Source organism: Pseudorasbora parva, chromosome 1 (assembly GCF_024679245.1).
Source record: "Pseudorasbora parva isolate DD20220531a chromosome 1, ASM2467924v1, whole genome shotgun sequence".
Lineage (NCBI taxonomy): Eukaryota > Metazoa > Chordata > Actinopteri > Cypriniformes > Gobionidae > Pseudorasbora > Pseudorasbora parva.
Window position 1 is genome coordinate 37,152,916 of NC_090172.1, and position 20,166 is coordinate 37,173,081.

Below are 20,166 nucleotides of genomic sequence, written 5' to 3' on the forward strand. Positions count from 1 at the left end.
TTTATTGTGTTTACCATCCCTGTTTTATCTGTCTTGATTTTACTAATGTGAAGTGCTCTGAGAATTTACTTTTAAAAGCGCTATATAAAATAAAGTTATTATATATATATATATATATATATATATATATATATATATATATATATATATATATATATATATATATATAATTGGTCATTGTAACAATGAAATATTTTTGATTTAGATGTTTATATAGTCATTGTAAGCTACTGAGAGCAGATTTGTGTGAATCTCTTACAGAAGAATGGACAGATTTGCTTGAGCAGGCTGTTTAGGGTGAAGCCACATGAAGTCATTTTAATCGTTATAGCCTGTTTCCCTTTTATGTTCAGTATCATATGTTTCTATGTTTATAGCATTTATGGCTGCTGTACTGTGTCTGTATTGCAAAACTAATTTAACTCGTGGGATGAAATGTGATGCTGTGAACAGATTGGCAACACTTAATGTGAGAGTTATAACACTCCATCCTGATAAGGCAATATGCTGAAATCGACTATGTGCCACCTACTGCAACATCAAACATTTCACTCATCCTTGTGTGCAACCAGGAAATATAGTCCTTATCTTTCTTTGACATCAGGCATATTCATTGAAGATAATAGTTCCTTTGAGACTAGGTATGTTTCATAGGCTAATCCACAGGACATGGATTAGGTACAAATTCAAGTCTAAAAGCAAGCTGGGGCTAATTTGACAGCTTCTATATATGTGACATTGGTCTTTAAAAACGATGTTGATTGTAGGGTTGGGTATCAAAAAATCGATTCATGAATTGGATACTTGTTGGTATCAATTCATGAATAATGAATAATAGTAATACAATTTCTGTTCACGCATTTTTAATGCAATTTTAAATCATTTAAGTGCAAGAAGACTGGAAAGAGAACTCAATTCAGCACTCGCTTGGGTGTGTGAACACAGAGAGCCGCCTATGTGCTCATATGTGCTCAAATACTGAATTGAGTTCTATTTCTTGTCGATTTGCGCCTGAACAGACAAATGCACACAATATCTTACTAAACTGTTGGATTAGAAACGTCTTTATGTGACAGGAAGCTTGTGCTCCAGACTGTTGTGAATGTGCTCAGGACCATTTGCAGAGGCTGTGGTTTACTGGTAACATTTTTGTAAATAATGTTCAGTTTTTTTTGCTACAGACCAATTATTTAACTTCATAAGGCCTCAATAAATCATTAGGAGCCACGTTATTATTTTTTGTTTTGACAGTATTTTTTGATTCTCAAAGTGACTATAGCTATTTACTTGTATTATATGAATCACCAAGGAGTACAGTTTAAGCTGAAAATACTACTTTAAAATTCAACTGAAGAAAAAAAGTCACCTACATCTTGGATGGCTTAAGTGCCATCCCTTTAATGAGTGAGCTCATTAAAGGGATGGAAATCGAAAACAATACAAACGAAGCAAATGGCTGTATTTTTAATTGGCTAATTGGCTTGGCTTTTTAAAACGCATGCAGATAATAAACTTTCATGATGATGAAGAACTGCAAAGTCACGTGAATGGGACCGCAATAGAGATGATAATCAAAACCAAACAGATGTGCCCTGTTCCAAGAGGCACCCTAAACACTTGCAGTCTTCCTAAGAGTCCACACTTTCGTGATGTAACGCCACTTTGACTGTCGGGAAGAAGTCTGCTGCGGAGGGTACATATCGACCACAAAGGGGCCGCTTGCGAGGACCCTTCTGAGACCTAAAATGACAGTCCTTTGGTCTCATGCATGTGGCAGCCATTTTAAGTGTGTCATATAGGACAGGGCCATTTTTTGCTAAAGGCTCCACCCTCTTCTGGAAAGCAGTGTGAGGAGCATCAGCTCATTTAAATTAATAAATAGAGATGCGCCAAAACAGTTCAGTTGCAAATGTTTTCCTTACACTAAAAATGGTTTAAAAAAAAAATTACAACGAATATTAAATTATCTGCGAGGTATTTTGATCTGAAACTTTACAGACACATTTTGGGAACACCTGAGACTTATATCTTGTAAAAAGCCCCCCTTTAAGAACAAAGAACTCACACAGGGTATGTTTTTGTATCAAAAGCCCCTTTCACACTGCGATTCCGGCAAATACACGGATAATGCGACCCGGCATTTGTTCCTGGGCCGCTATATTTGGTCTATTCACACTGCCAGCGAAATACCGTAATATGTGCTCTTTCACACACACCCCATAACGGTCCCGGAACGAGTTGACACGTGACATCCTGATGTGACGTATAACGGCGAGCGATCTCAGCTTCAGCGCGGATAGTAAGGAGCTCCGTGGTCTCGACTTGTGTCCAGTTTGCGCACATTTCTGCTTGTTTAATATTAGTTTCTTTTGCATACGAACACTCTCTGCGTTTAAAACACCGACTAGCTCTTCTGGCCCTGCAGGGTTGTATTATTGAAAAAACAAGCTCTAGGAGTTGCACGATAACTACGTACACGTTGCGGCATTAGTTTCGGCTTTTGTTCACACAGCACTCGTCCCGGGTTGAATACCGCAATGTTACTAGGTCCTCGACCCGGGTTCAATTCGGTAATCAATGCTTTCACACAGAAGGCGACCCGGCAATGTTCCGGGAATATTGCGGGTCCGACGTGCAGTGTGAAAGGGGCTAAAGAGAGTTTGAGTCCTAAATCCATCTCTATGTGCACATCTCTATGTCTGTTTCTATATTTGTTCTTCATGTTAGTAAGTGTAAAGCCCTCACTTTTACAAAGGTGCATTGTTTAGAAAGACAATAATGTAGAGCTCAATTTGACAAGGCAGCATACTTTGCACACAACCTATTATACGCACACTGCTTGTGTGGATGCAGTTAGTTTTGACCGCAAAAGATGAGTTCATTTGATAGGATGTCATGTATTTGACCTTTTATGATATTTTGCCTATTAGAAATGCATGCTAGGTTTTTAATGTTATTGTAAGGTGGGGTGGAATTAAATGAATGGCCAAATCTTTTGTTTGTGTACCCCAGTTTGGCAACCACTGCTGTATGTGAAAGAAAAGGTGTGGTAATTATATAAACTCACCCTCGCACACACCACATTTCCACACTCTAACACTATCAGGATTCCTTTGTAGCTTGACCTTGCCATCTCACGGCAGGGTTTCTATTGTCTATGTTTCCGTAGCATAACATTGATGTCTATATGAGAGTGATGATGGAATATCTTTTCTTCAAAAAGAACATTTCTCTCTGCAGGCAGGGAGCAATTAGCCACACCTCATCTGTGAATCCAGAGAGATAGAGAGAGAAAAAAACTCAAAGAGAGATGAGGCAGAGTTAATCTCTTGATAAAAACGAGTTTACATTCTGTAAAGTCACAATTATGTAGGCCCCACTGATCCTCATGTGGTTCACGTGACGCACTTTGTTATTGTGTAAACAGTAATAAAGGAACCTGCAATATATTGTACTTTCCAGAACATGCTCTATATATTTAACAGAGTTTGGAGTGTCATAAACTGAATATTGTTTGGCATTGGTGATGTTATAGTGTCTGTTGAAACAAATAACAAATTCACAATGATACATTTTCATGTCTTTATTGAACACACTGTGCAATCATTCACAGTGCAGGGTGGAAAAAGTGTGTGGATCCTTAGATTTAATAATTTATTAGCTGACCCACCAGTTTTATAACCCACACCAGACTTTTCACTTTAATAGCAGATCAGACCTGCAGGAAGAATTTTGCCTGTAATTTTGCTGTATGTTGATGTAGCTCCTACATCAATCAACCCTGAGTCAGATTTACTCTTTATGGAAAAGTGCTCTTTTAATGTTGAAGCGCCCAGTGTAACAGTCGCTGCACTTATCCGTGCAAAGCTATTTGAGTGATTGTGACGTCTGCTGGAACGTGCCATCACACCAACACTGGATCAGCTTCCCTCTTCTTACTCTAACAATGATTGTAGCGCAGAGTGAGAACAGTGTCCACTCTGCTCCAAAGCAAAAGCTAAATGTCTGAGTTTGAATGCATACCCGGCTGGTGGGAAGTGGCTTGCAATGCAAATCTCAGTCACCAATGTGCATTGGTTTGTTCAGTTTCCACTCAAAGGTGATTGCGCTCTCAGATGAGATCCCAATTCATCAGTTCAGTTCTGATGTAATGTCGAATGTGACAGTCGAAAAGAGAACAGGTCTTAAATGCATTAAAGGTCATGAACTAGCTTTAAAAAATTTTTTTTACTGTTGTCTGAGGTCAACTTATGATGTTTGTGTGGCTATTACATTTCCAAAACATCATAATAAATAAGTAATAGAGGATTTTCTACCCTGGTTTTTTGCATCTCTAATGGAATGCTCGGTTTTTATGGGTTTGCCGCATTTAAGACTTAGAAGCAAACACCCACTGCTATAATTGAATAAGCTTTGCATATTACAATGAGCTTCGGCTCCCCCGTGAGTACACACGAGGAATTGTTTTGAAACTGTGTGGGAAACGGCAACTGGAATGATTTGCCCACAGGGCCAGCAAAATGTCTTTATCAAACAAACACTATGATTTATCATTCGTCCACCCTCAATTAACTGGAATGCTATTTTTTTATTACTTGACCCACCCGATTGGTGGATATAACCCTTGAATCACACATCACACACATGCACAAGCCTCACTGCAGAGTCAGATAAATCAGCATGATCAAAACTTCCACAATTGATGTTTTCCTTCAAATATCAAGTCAAGAGCGTGAACAATGCACACCAAGAAAGGAATGCTATTTCACAAATCACAACACAATGAACACCTGAAATAAAGGATTCTTCAGCCTGTGGCAGCGTGCTAAGTTATGTCCAGTTAGACACATGCACATTAATATATATATATCAAACAATCTGTAACAATACAATACACATACTTTTTTTTTACTCACATAAAACTGTGTGTTGTGTATTTAGAGTGTGTTGCTTCATTCATTCATGTAAGCTCATCCTTTCTGCAAATCCAGTCTCTTGTTTAAAAAAATGAATCCGTGGTGAAATGAAGGAACAAACACACAATGTATGAGCTATAACATGTCAAAGCCATACAAAATCAGGTATTCGTCTTCTTCGGTTAAGGTGGCATTTCACTGTACTCTGACATCATAGGGAGGCACATTCCCAGATAAAAACCCCAATAAAAGCTTTTGTTTGACTAACAAGGACGTTTTTCAGCTCTGAAACTTACATGATATTCTTATATTACCATGACCTTTTATATATCAAAAGGTCAGGGCATAGTTGATTTCTCAATGACAACTTTAAACCACACACATCTGATAGGAGGGCAAGTCGCTATAAACTATATACTTTTGAGTTTGTTGAAGCTCTTAATATGCAGCATGTCTTATGTTTTAGGACAGCAAGCATCATGCACTTTTAACGCAGCAAAACAGCTCACATTGTATTGTTCTGTTGTTATTTTTTATAAGATTGCGTTTGTCTCATCCTACATCTAATTTTAAAAATATTATACCTTACAGAGTCAATATAGTGCCCAGCTCCACTTTGTAGTGAAACACTGAATTTTAATACTGATAGATGGGTCTGAAGAGAAGTAGAACAGAGAATGGAATTTCAACAACAGCATGAGACAGAATTAATTTACAGTGCCCTAGTTTAGGATGTGTCTTTGACAGTCTCCACTTCCTGTGTACACTGCAAACAGCAGCAGTGATTAGCCAAACCAGTCTCGGATAGCATCTGACTAATCAAATCAGACCCCCCCCCAACCCAATGCCATCTTAGTCTTCCTCATCAGTAGTAATTTAATATGCTTCTTATGGGATTTATTCACTTTGCGAGCGAGTAGTACCTGGGTCACGATTGTTTATGTGGACTTTATTTTCTCAATACTGTACAACACTCATTATTATTACATGCATTGTTGCCCTCATTTTAAATTACTTGCTTGCCAGTGTGATGAACTTGTGGTCTGACCTACATTTATATTGTTGTTTTTGACAGAGATTTACTTATAAAATGGATTAAATAATGACTTAAGCAGGTAGTAAAACATAAGAGTCAATAGCTGACAGACTATGGTAAACAGATGAAATCCTGATGGAGGTATCTTGCTGCTAAATGAGTTAACCTGTGTGTGAACAAGGCAGACAATAATCAATGAATTGTAAATAATATTCAGTAAACATTTAACCAGTATATTGCAATAGTCACAGTGTATGATTCCTCACAACAAGACTAGTTTGTGATTTGTTGATAATTACCATAATATGTATATCCATAAGTGCTTTTTGCTCACAATGCATACACAAATTTCATCTTACAGGTTACTAAAAACACAAAACAAACCAAAGACATTTAGATTAACCAAAAACAGGATGTGATGTCACCAGATGCTACCATAAAAAAGACAGAATGCTGAATAATACCTGTTTTTTTCCTCGTCATAGGAGCTACATACCCAGATAGCATGTAATCATTGAAACAATGTTGAGTTGGTGTTGATGCGTCAACGGCAATTACATTGAATTAACGTTACAAAGAGATGTTGCTTTAGCTTTAGCACCCTCAGTTACTGTTTAAATGATATTGATATTTAAACAAAAAATCTCTACATCACTAATGTTGAATTAACTCTGAATTTACTAAAATAATCTTTGGTAAAATTGTTTGATCAGTGTTACAATGTGATGTTAATTCTAGATTACTTTTGTTGAACAAAAGAAAACAAAAAAAGTATGTAATAACATAAAAAATGTTGCCATCTGATGTACCAAGTTAATGTTAAAGTTGATGTAACTAAGTAAACAACATTAATATTTCAACTACACTTCAATGGACCATTTCAAATTTGGAGAAAACCTTTTAAAATATAAAATGAATCAATTTATTTTATTTAACGGTTTACCACAATCAGTGACAAAAATATATAAAAGATCCTTCTTTAAAAAAGAAAGGGAGAGAAATAGGACAAAAGCATTACAACCATTAAAAGTAAAATTAGTTTCAGAAGTCTGATATCATTAACTACAGGTGGTCCAACGTATCAGGTTTTAAAAATCTGGTTTGCATCAGATTACTGGCACTTTTCCTTTGAGTACTGGGAAATCTGAAAAAGAAAGCATGATATTACTTAAGAAGTCAGTTCAGTTGTCATACAGTTCAATTTCAAGAATGTTAATATACTAATCACAAAAATATTCACTTAATTTTTTTCTTTAAACTATGATTATAGTACTGTTAAAATGTTGTATATTTATTCTCTCTCCTGAACATTCGGTTTTTATTTGCATTCCGGACTGAAGACTGAAGTAAACTAGGATTGGATAAGATTAATATATATTTAATGAGCTTCTGCTTCCCTGTCAGTTCACCTGAGGGATTGTTTTGAAAGCATCAACCGGAATGATTCTCTAACAGGGCTCGCAAAATGTGATCGAAAACAATATTTTATCTCTTGTCCACCCCGGGATTGATTGGAATATAATTTTTTTTATTACTACTTTTTTTTAAATACTTGGCCTGTCCTATCGGTGGATATAAGCGCGAACAGCGAAGAAGTGAACAACGTATACCAAGAAAGGATTTTTTTTCACTATTTAAGATTCACCAGCCTACCGACGGGCTTACGTTTAACTCTTTCCCCGCCAGCATTAAAAAAAAATAAAAAGTAGCCAGCCACTGGCAGGGTTTTTGACAATTTTCATAAAAATGTAATAGCCCATAGAATATTTTGTTTAATGAATATCTGAGCATGCAATATATCAAAATAAAGAGTTGACCCTCTTTTAAAAAAGCCATTTTATTATAGCTTCATGTATTCATTTTTTATTAACACTTCATATATGGGTAAGTTTCATTAAAAACACAAGATTTTGAACAAAAAGATGAGTAGAGATAAATAATAATAATAATAATAGCATAATAGCGCCTAATTGCTAATTCTAAGCTGGTGTCATTGGTGTACACACCTACCAGAAGATAATCACAGGCCTAGCCTTTGCTCTGTGCATACACATTACAGATGAATGCATTAAAATCAAATAAATCATAATAATATAAAGGCATATTAATATAACCCTAATATTTAGTCTATTGTCATAATTTTCGCATAAAAAACAGTGGATGGTGCAACCCTAGAGTATTTGATGAAAAAAAGCAAAAAAAGGACATTTATAATTGAGGAGATAATGAGTGTAAATACAAATAGTACATTTTCTAATAGGTTTTGCTGAATTAAGGCAGAGGATATGGCGTTCATTTGTTGAAAGGCCACCGTCGCAGGTTTGACCATGTGCAACATCATGTCTCACATCACATGGAGCTCTTGAGAATTCACATTTAGATATAGAAATAGATTGCTAAGATTTGGACACACATGCACTTCCCCCTGCCTGTCTTCTCTTTGTTACATCACATGTTTTTCCACAGACGTGCAAATGAAGATGAGTGTGAGAGAGGGTATTATTTGTATCATGATGTTGTATAATACATGTGGACCCACTTCATATTAGGTTGCCTTAAATACTATGTACTTACATTTAATTAATAATTTGATGCAATGCACTTACATACATGTTTTTACATTGTACTTACATTTTTTTAAATAACTGCATGTAATTACATCTGTAATTAATATCTGTTGTTACATTTGTAATTACACTTTTGACACTTCCCTAACCCATAACCCTACACTTAAACTAACCCACAAACCACACCTGTCCCTAACTCTACCCCTTTCCCACATCAATATCAGCAAAAGTGTTTTGCAATACAATATGAACACAATAAGTACACTGTACTTATTTTTAATGCAAGTACATAGTACTTAAGGACACCTAATATAAAGTGGGGCCATACATATTAATATCAATTTAAATATTTGTTCCAAACCTGTATGATTTTTGTGGAACACAAAATAAGATATTTTGAAAGTCAGTGGCCCCATCGTTGTATGTAAATAAACATTATTCAAAATATGTTTTGTCCTACAGGTTTTGAACAATTCCTGTTTTGTTAATAGTGTCGAGTAGCATGCATTAGTGTTGTGATATTGTCTCAGTTACTAATGTAGTCTCTGTATCCTGAGATAACATGAAAAAGTATTGCATCCGTCTTTAGCTGATATTATGGGGAACATCAGCTAAACTGATGTAAACCTTTCCACCAAGAATGCTGAAGCCTGATTGAATCATGTATGTGCAACTGCACAAACCTAATGTGCTTCAGCCTGCCAAAACGGGTGGTGCTACTCCTCTATATAAACGGGTCAGTCTTTAGAATAAAAAACCATCCTGCAAGCCCCAGCCTAGGGCACTCAAGGTTAGGGGGCCTGAAAGGCAGCAAGGGCATTATTTGGACGAGAACATCCACTCGAAAACATGAGGCTCAGGCCACGAGGCCGGAGTTCTCGGGCAGGTGTCTTAACAGTTAGACATACAACAAGGTCAAAGATCGGTTGTCGCCAATAGATACACCACTTGACCAGGCCCAGGAGGAGGCCATGCCCCTGATGGAGTGGGCTCTTACTCCAATGGGGCACTGAAGGCCCACAGAAGCATATGCTAATGCATTGCATTCGCTATTCAGTAGGATAACCTCTGCTTTGTGACCAACTGCCCTTTAGTGTGGCACCTAAGCACACAAAAAGCTGCTCTGATTGCTAGAACTGGCCCAAACTCAAGGCAGGACTTACTGAGAGAGCCTGCAAGTCACACTTGCTTGACTGACACTAGAGCCAGCAGAAGGAATCTTTAGCGAAAGGGGCCACATCCGGGTTACTGTAGAGGGTGCACTCTTCATCCAGCAGCTCCTACAGGAATGATAACTCTAGTGAACTGTCACAAGATGAGGGGTCTTCATTCCGGATTGCGCACCAGTACGTGAAGACAGACTACTTAGATGTCTAGTAGAAGAAAAATATTGAGTAGTGAGAGTTGTCTTCTGAGGCGAAGAGCTCAACCTCTGCACTCTTGAAGAAACTCCAAATAGTTTAAACCATCTGGTTGTGGAATCTCCGCTTTCCTGGAGACATACCGACCCTGGACAGCATGTCTACCCCTTGGTTCAGTCTGCCCGGCAGGTGCGCTGCCCTCAGCGAGAGCATATTGTGCTCTGCCCATAAGGGAAGGTGTCTCACTAGCCTGTATTGAGACCTCGAACTGGGTGGTTTATGTAGGCCACCACTAATGTGTTGTCCAAAAAGACCAGGACATGGTGTCTTTTAGGTCTGACAGGTCGGTTTTGAGGGCCAGAAAAAATGTGCCTATGCCTGTGGTCGACCAGAAGCTGGATGTTGTCTTGCTCTCACATAGAGCTCCTCAACCTCCTCAACCTCAGCCCAAAAACATTCCCCTGTACAAACCTGCGAGAGGATTTTTTTCAATGTTAACCTCTTGAACAGCCACTTCACTGCAGGGCATGGTTCAGATGTCTCCAATCGAGGGGGGGAATAAATCAGTCAGAATTGAATGAGTCATCTGTCATAGTGTCCTTTCAATGTTTAAGGGGATTTCCCATTACTGTGACAGCGCTGGTCAATGCATTGGTCTCAAGGGAAGCTTTAGATTCACAGAGCTGATTTGAATCAGCGTTTTAATGATTGGTCTACTGACTCACTTTTACAGTGTAGACTCACTCTTAAAGACTCACCTACTGGCGTAACTATGTAACTTGCACTAAAGTTGTTAAATCTCCATCTTTAACATACAGACTGTTTCTCAATACCAAGTACACCAACAATATAATATTACATACAGTTCTGGAAAAGATTAAGAGACCGCTTAAAATGGATTTCTCCATGTTAAGTGGTCTCTTAATTTTTTCCAGAGCTTAATTATTTATTGAAAAACAACTTGCAAACAATCAATTAGATTGCAATATAATTACTTTGTAATTATTTACAATTAAATGCTTTACATTTTACAAATAAAATCCTTTCTTTCCTTCTATTATTTCATCTTTTAAATAACCTTTTAATTAGTTTTGGCTTTGTTAATGCTCTTGCCACATACTTGCCACAGTCATTGCATACGTTGCATGTTTTGCACTTCTTGTACCATTTTGTTCTATTAGTATACTTTCATGTATTTATTTACCTTTGAACGATAAAGATAGTGTTTGATAAGTGCAATCTCTGATTGGTCTTGAAAACCAAATAAGTGGTGCTTGAAAAGTCCTTGAAAGTCCTGGAATTTCATTTTACAGTAATGGGAATGCCATTAATCTGCTATCTGTACCAGTTCTGTGCTGTGCTTGTGTCATGGTAAGCGTCAGATCATTGTGCAGGCCAGAGCTTCACCACTATTTTCTGTGCGCTTCCAGGAACTACAGCAGCAGCTAGGAGGATTTGACCCTCCCTATTTCCGCATGGAGAGACTATTCACTCTCATTCCTTCTGTCTCTTCCACCCTCTCACTGTCTTTCTTTTAGTTATTGCCCTGTTGGATTGTTCCTTTGCCATGGTAACTTTAGTTTGAGAATATAAAGGCTGCTTGTTGGCTTGGGTGCATTTGTCTGGGAGAGTGAGAGAGTGAGAGAGTGACACGGTGCTGTCATTCAGGTCTTTAATGACCCTCAACAAAGAGAAAATCGTGTAGAGCATCCCAGAGCTCTCTCTCTCTCTCTCTCTCTCTCTCTCTCTCTCTCTCTCTCTCTCTCTCTCTCTCTCTCTCTCTCTCTCTCTCTCTCTCTCTCTCTCTCTCTCTCTCTCTCTCTCTTCTCTCTCTCTCTCTCTCTCTCTCTCTCTCTCTCTCTCTCTCCCCCCCCCTCTCTCTCTCTCTGCACTTCAGTGGAGCTTGTCCTTTGACTTTCAGCTTTTTATTTTAGTCAGAGGATAGTGCCTCTTTGGTATGAACTTACAGGAAATGAGAATACAGACAAAATTATGTATTTTTTAGTGCTTTTATCAGTGATCAATGTTGTCAGCAGTGCGTCAGCACAGCAATGTTATAGCGTCATTTGAAGCACTATTGGTGTGTGTGCATTCAGATGTGAAGCTGTTGCTTACACTTCCATGACCATTTGGTTGCCCTCCTCAAACAATAATAACCTGCAATGAGAAATCATGACCTTTGGATGCAGCTTATTTACAGTGGCTCTTCATCTTCCGTGGACTGTTTCCTCCACCTGAATAAGGATGTGGTACAGACTGCTTTCCGCCACATTCAGATCGGGGATGGGTTATGATGACGACGACGATAAACTAATCAACTAGTTGTCCATCAACCAAATTGTCAATTAGGGAGGGTAACCAGTGTATCTAGATTTTTACACCATACTATAGCCTCTTATTTTCACAAAGGTTTGTTTGTGAAAATATATTGTGAAACATTAATACAATTTAAAATAACTGTTTTATATTTTAAAATACAATCTATCCATGCGAAGGCAAAGCTGACTTTTCAACTGCCACTATTCCAGTATTTAGTGTCACATGATCCTTCAGAAATTATACTTTTGTTGATTTGTTGATTTGCTGCTGAAGATACATTTCCTATTATTTCTTTCTTTTTTTGTTGAAAACATATTTTTATGGAATGTGAAATGCCATTTATTTTCTTAGGATTCATTAATTTATAGAAAGGAAACACAAAATAGCAATTATTTAAAATGGAAATCTTTTGTAACATTATACACATCTTTTGTACACATCGTTTAACTGTCTTTTTTATTAGTTTAATTTAAACTTGCTGAATAAAAGTTTTATTACTTTAAAACAAATGTAGTGTATGTATGTATTTTTTGTGCCTTCAGCATCTCTTTTTCAGAGTGCACAGAATAACCCACTCAGAAAAAAGTGTCTTTGAAACTGAAGTGTCTCTTTTAATGTTAAGATATTCATTTTTAATTGTCAGCATAAAATTGTGTACCAATTAAAAACCACATGTCTTTTGTTAATGGAAGAACATGTCAAGAGGTTCTGCATGTTTGCACTATCAAAGTGGGCTTCATAGTAAGACCATTAAAAACTGCCTGCATGGAGGACAGAGTTCACATGATCTGTGTCCAGTGTTCACTCAGGTTTTTCTTTGTAAAGCTCTACTCGTCTCAGCCAGAGTGTAGCTGGGATTTGGCTGAGGATGCCAAGGAGAGCAGCCATCAGCATTAGTCTCAGTAATGAAGAGAGAACTGAATCCACACAAATGTTGAACTCTACCCAAAAGCCTTTATACAGGCGCAGGGAGCAGCCAATGTGGGAATGACTGAAAAGAGCAGTGTTTATAGAGATCTAAGGAGTTGACCTGAAAATGTGCTCTCTAAACTTGATTCATGATTCAACAGCTTTTGAAACCCAACCCAAGTTTGAGTCAAAATAAAAGCTCCTTAATCTCTCAATGTTGTGTCGGAATGACTATAGTAAGTGTCATATTAGTAATTGTAGCACATTTAACTAATACCTCTCTCTCTCTCTCTTTTCTGTGTGTGACAGGATTTTTTGGATTTTGGAAGAATCCATAATTTCATTGCATCGCCTTTCATCCAACTTACACACACCGTGGTACCCTGAAGCTCTGTCCAACAGGACCAGGAGACACTAGAGTGACGAGAAAAGTACAAAAAGAAGGATCATAAAGGACATGCACAGAATGGTGCTGTGGAGGGTAGAGCTGAAGTGTTCTACACTGGAATGACCTCCCACACACTCTCACGTGGTTTCTATGGGAATTTCAGCATAGCCACACTCCGCTGGAGGGGAGGAGTTGTGTTTCTCTGGCATCTGATCGCTCTGCTCTGATAGGCCAGTATCAATCAGCCGCCACACTGTCGTTGGTCAGAATGCCAGCAAAAGGGAAGTACTTGCTGAACGAGCAGGAGGTGAAACAAGAAGCACTGTATAGGAAATTTTCTGGCATTAGCCAATACCAGCCGTTCGTTCTGTTGCTGGGACTGAGCATGCTCACATGTGCCACACTGCTAGTGCTCTTCTTCAGCCTGAAACTGGTGAGATGCCACATTCATGCAAACGCACTCATACAGTATACACGCTTACATGCTCTAAAGCAGGGGTAGCCAACCCCGCTCCTGAAGCGCTAGCTTCCTGCAGACTTCGGTTCCAATCATGCTTCAACACACTTACCTGTTACACCATGATCAGCTGGATCAGGTGTGTTTGATTAGGGTTGGAGCTAAACTCTCCAGGATGGTAGCCCTGCATGCCTCAAAAGAAGGAAGTGTACTGCTCTGCTGCACTTCATTACGCAGCGCTCTGTATGTTAGGATGTCAAAAAGGTTTAAAAGTTACATTTTAGTCTGGTTTGCCTCCGGTCTAATGGCGCTCGTCAATGTCAAAATGATTGAGAGATTGGCGAATCAAATTAAAGCAGGCGGGTTAACATTCTCCATTGGCTTGTACACACAGTCTTCACACACACACACAGATGTGCACAATCCACAATTGGGGTGGCAGTGGCTCAGTGGTTCATGTAGATTGTCTACAAACCGGAAGGTTGGTGGTTCGAGCCCTGGTTCGAGGTGAGCAATGAGCAAGACAGCTAACCCCAGCTGCTCCCAATGAGCTGGATGATGCCTTGCATGGCTGACACTGCCGTTGGTGTGTGAGTGAGTGAATGTGAGGCAAGATGTAAAGCGGTTTGGATGGCCATGGGTCTGTTAAAAGCGCTATATAAATGCAGTCCAGTGCACGTTTCTTTGTTTCTCTTGCTTAATGTCATTGCTAAAAGAGACTTTATTCTTTCCGGGGAAATCACAAAACAAATTGCTCACAAATCTGTCCCTACTCTTAATATACAATATACATTGATGAACAATGAATTTTAATGAAGAAGAAAAAATATATATGAGAGCGGATTAGATCCTAAAACCCTTGACACAGTTTACATAACATCTATGTATTTATTCTCTAATGCGAAGAATCTCAGGACTAATAATATACTTACAAATACAAATTAATGAAAATATTGTTTGCAAAAAGTCCCAAAAGGATCATTTCCCAACTATAATTAGACCTAGCCACCCACAAATAGTCTATAAACAAAGCATCCGGCTGTCTTTGAGTTGACTTGAACAATGGTTAAAGTTACTCGTCAGGGTGCAGAAGAATACCATAATTCCTCCGTTCAAACTCCGTTTAAGACATCGATAGTCACGCAGACCTATATCAACCCAGCCACAACACATAATTGGGAATAACATGTCTTAACTTAACACAGAATCGACTACAAAGGCCTGGGGTCAGCTTCCTTTGCTGTTCGTTCAGAAATCCAAGATCAAGAAATGGATATTCTTTTATATTTTTTTTCTACCAATCTTTGCGTTAACATGTAGGCTACTAAAAATTAGTGGAATTTGCACCGCAGCGCCACCACACCTTGATGGTCATGACAAGAATTGCATGTATAGTATTTATTGAAGTGAATTAGATTTAAATCGCCGTCATGCATAAATTAATTATATTTTTGCAATTTTACACATAGTAATCCACAATGATCATTACACAAAACTGAAATTGCACTTCAAAATAACACACTGTCAATATTTTTTTTAATTTCACAAATCACGTTTTCAGGGGAGCCCATGTCTTATTTAGGGGAGCCGAGCTCCCCCTAGCTCCCCCCTAGGTCGGACCCTGTTGGAGACTTCTAACCTAGAAATCTAGACGCACCCTAGCGGCAGCAAATCTAATCTGCCGCGAGTATCGTCTAGCAACTCTCAATACACGTCTGAGATGTAAAAACCAAACTCTGGTCGGGCCAATCACATCGTGTATAGAGTCGGTGGGTGGGGCTTAACATAACGACGGTCGAGTTGTGCTTGCGGCTTTTACTGTCTATACACTATACTAGTAAACACAGAAGTTGGCGAACGGTGGTCAAATCAGCTTCGACTGCAACTCTGGAGGACTTGGAGTTAAGCTTTTCTCTGAGAAAAGAACAAAGAACGGCACTGAAGTCATTCTTAAGAAGGGAAGATGTGTTCGGAGTTTAGCCGACCGGATTTGCGAAAGTTTAATCTGTCAACTAGCTCCACTTCACATTGCTCTGGTTGGTTGTAGCGCTATCCTATTGTGTGCAGAGAGAGTTTGAATGACAACCGTTTATCCCACCCCTCGGATTGAGCCCTGTCAATGGTGAGTTTTCCAGACCAAACATCTTGATGTGGGTCTGGCTTGTCAGGCTAGGAGACCTCTGCTCTAAAGTCAAATGCCCACTCACAAAAAAGTAGGAATGTCACAGTAAAGTCAGTATTCATCATACATTGCTCTGGTTTCAGGATAAGATTTGACCTTGTCAATCTTATGATTGAAGCAGCCTCTCATACATAATCCTGCGACGACTGAGGTGATGATCCTCTGTAGTTGCGTAATCTGAGGCCTGATGATCACAATGCTGATTTGAACTAGCATTGTTCTTGACGGTGCTTTAATTGTAAAAATTGGCAGTTTATGTCAAGTCCATCAGAATTGCTTTTTTCTTGGCGAATATGTAGCACATTGTGTGATAGTCTCTCTCTCTGGTTCCTTTGGCACATTATCACATAAACTTTCTCTGGAGTCCGCTGATTGTGAAGAGGGGCCATGAATGCATCTTTTGCACCGTTGTTGTTCATCTCTTTAGCAGAGAAGCACTATACCATCTGTTCGAACTTTGTAACCTCCTCTCTCTATACCAACCGGTCGTGGGAGGAACAGAATTACAACCAGTGTTGCTTTCTGTGTGTGGGCATGTGTGTGTGTATTTTGTTTTACTATTTATTTGAACCTTCACAAAGCCCATAGGATGATGGCATGTGTAGGAGTGCAAGTTTCTGTATGCTTGTGGACTGAGGTATTTATTTCTGCTCTGTTTGGAAGTTAAGTATCTCAGTGGTAATTCAGAGTGGTTGATTTAAATGGGTGAACATGAGTGGAGGACTCACTGCGGTGAGTGTTTCTATTGGTGGGTGGGTAAGTGGCTGGGTCGACCTGGTGCTGTGATTTGCCCACACAGGTAGTGACTTGTAGTCTGATAGTGTCATTTAATCATTTTAATAATCCAACTATCTCTCTCTCTCTCTCTCTCTCTCTCTCTCTCTCTCTCTCTCTCTCTCTCTCTCTCTCTCTCTCTCTCTCTCAAATATATATATATATATATATATATATATATATATATATATATATATATATATATATATATATATATATATATATATTTGAACACCCTGCTATTTTGCAAGTTTTCCCACTTGAAAATCATAGAGGGGTCTGAAATTGTCATTGTAGGTGCATTTCCATTGTGAGATAATCACAATGTATGATTTTTAAACTATTTATTTGTATGATACAGCTGCAAATATTTGAACACCTGTCTATCAGCTTGAATTCTGACCCTCAAAGACCTGTTAGTCTGCCTTTAAAATGTCCACCTCCACTCCATTTATTATCCAAAATTAGATGCACCTGTCGTTAGCTGCATAAAGAAAAAAAATCCAACTACTAACATGGCCAAGACCAAAGAGCTGTCCAAAGACACTAGAGACAAAATTGTACACCTACACAAGGCTGGAAAGGGCTACGGGGAAATTGCCAAGCAGCTTGGTGAAAAAAGGTCCACTGTTGGAACAATCATTAGAAAATGGAAGAAGCTCTCCATGCAAGATCTCACCTCGTGGGGACTCAATGATCCTAAGAAAGGAGAGAAATCAGCCCAGAACTACACAGAAGGAGCTGGTCAATGACCTGAAAAGAGCTGGGGCCACCGTTTCCAAGGTTACTGTTGGTAATACACTAAGACGTCAGGGTTTGAAATCATGCATGGTACGGAAGGTTCCCCTGATTAAACAAGCACATGTCCTGGCCCGTCTTAAGCTTGCTAATGACCATTTGGATGATCCAGAGGAGTCATGGGAGAAAGTTATGTGGTCAGATGAGACCAAAATATAACTTTTTGGTCATAATTCCACTAAACGTGTTTGGAGGAAGAAGAATGATGAGTACCATCACAAGAACACCATCCCTACTGTGAAGCATGGGGGTGGTAGCATCATGCTTTGGGGGTGTTTTTCTGCACATGGGACAGGACGACTGCACTGTATTAACGAGAAGATGACAAGGGCCATTGCAAGATTTTGGGGAACAACCTCCTTCTCTCAGTTAGAGCATTGAAGATGGGTCGAAGCTGGGTCTTACAACATGACAAGGACTCAAAGCACACAGCCAGGATAACCAAGGAGTGGCTCTTAGGCTCTTAGGTTCAGACCTAAACCCAATAGAGAATATTTGGAGGGAGCTCAAACTCTGTGTTTCTCTGTGACAGGCCAGAAACCTGACTGATCTAGAAAACATCTGTGTGGAGGAGTGGGCCAAAATCCCTCCTGCAGTGTTTGCAAACCTGTTGAAAAACTACAGTAAACGTTTGACCTCTGAAATTGCAAACAAAGGCTACTGTACCAAATATAAACATTTATTTTCTCAGGTGTTCAAATACTTATCTCAAAACAGTATAGACCAGGGGTCCCCAAACTTGGTCCTGGAGGGCCACTGTCCTGCCAAGTTTAGCTCCAACCCCAATCAAACACACCAGAAACAGCTAATCAGTGCCTTTATAGGCCCTAGTAAGACATTGATTAGCTGCTGAAAATAATGGTAAAATCTTAAATATTTATGAATAACCTGCTCATTTTAAAATCTTCCTGGTCTACTGACATTTGTTATAACATCCACAAACATTACAATGCTCATAATAACTTTTGTTAACTCTACAAGAAGTAAATCCACTTCACCAGCTAATTACTCTTCGACAGTGATGCCATAGAAATATACAGAGCTACCGCAAAAAAAGAAAGTTAAACAAATATTCTAAAGATGGCTGCAGGGTTGTTTCTCTGCCGCATAAGGTCTATATTCTAAACAGAGCAATAACAGAATTAACTTAATGAATATGTGTTTTAGAATGAATCTGCTAAGTGAATGATCAAATGACTCACTTACAGTGCCTTGCGAAAGTATTTGGCCCCCTTGAACTTTGCGACCTTTTGCCACATTTCAGGCTTCAAACAAAAAGATATAAAACTGTATTTTTTGTGAAGAATCAACAACAAGTGGGACACAATCATGAAGTGGAATGAAATTGATTGGATGTTTCAATCTTTTTTAACAAATCAAAAACTGAAAAATTGGGCGTGCAAAATTATTCGGCCCCCTTAAGTTAATACTTTGTAGCGCCACCTTTTGCTGCGATTACAGCTGTAAGTCGCTTGGGGTATGTATCTATCAGTTTTGCACATCGAGAGACTGAAATTTTTGCCTATTCCTCAAATGCACAGCCTATCTGGAATGTGCAAAAATCTAATTTGAGGACTGAAACAAACTTTTTTCCCCTTCTCATTTGTCGTAATTTTGTTGCAGCTAATAATGCTCACTCAGATGGAGTCTGGTTTTAAACGGGTATTAGCTCTGGAATCATTTTTGGCTCCTGTGAAATTATGTTTGTGTTGTTCTGCCTTTAGGGGAGGGGATTCCTTAAAAGAAGGAACAGAGCAGGAAGCAATAGTCCCTTAGGACAACTAATGTGCGAAACTAATGTTTAGAAAAGAAACTGCATACACAAACACACATTCACAAAGTTGTATTTTTTTTCTAGAGACAGCATTAACAAATTATTTTGAACAGTTTTCTTTATTTATTTGGAAGCTTATGCACTGCAACACACACACACACACACACACACACACACACACACACACACACACACACACACACACACACACACACACGCATGTTGTGTTTTTGTGAATTGTGGGGACTTTCCATAGGCATAATATAGGCGTAATGGATTTTACACTGTACATAACTGTATAAACAAGTACACACCTCAAACACACACACACACACACACACACACACACACACACTGCTTTTTCCTGACCATTTGAATGAGCTGTCTTATGTGATATGTGTGTTTGCCCTTAACACCTTGCTCTCTCTGTGTATGTGTTTCAGAATGCACAGGACCATGGTGTATTTGTAGGAGTTGTGGGAGGAGCATTTTGTTTGTTCCTGGCTGTGTTTATATTAGTGTGCACAGAGACCCTCTCTCAGAGATGGAGAAATTTGCTTGGCCTCACCGTGTGGGCCACACACCTCACAATGGGCTTCACCTTTATTTTCAGCACAGATAAAGGAATAGAAATACAGCCATGGGATCAGGTAAAACACTAGCTTTAATATTTTACAGAGACTTC

At 38.8% G+C, this 20,166-nt stretch overlaps 1 protein-coding gene across 6 annotated transcripts in view; it reads left to right on the forward strand.

The window, feature by feature from the left end:
- adcy7 (adenylate cyclase 7) overlaps positions 1–20,166 on the forward strand; it is a 65,294-nt gene that overhangs the window by 17,207 nt on the left and 27,921 nt on the right. For all 6 annotated transcript variants that reach the window (XM_067439980.1, XM_067439975.1, XM_067439995.1 and 3 more), the window contains 2 exons: positions 13,418–13,929; positions 19,925–20,131. In XM_067439980.1, coding sequence (XP_067296081.1) covers positions 13,765–13,929; positions 19,925–20,131 — 372 coding nt within the window. In that variant the 5' untranslated portion in view covers positions 13,418–13,764. The remainder of the gene's footprint in view (positions 1–13,417; positions 13,930–19,924; positions 20,132–20,166) is intronic.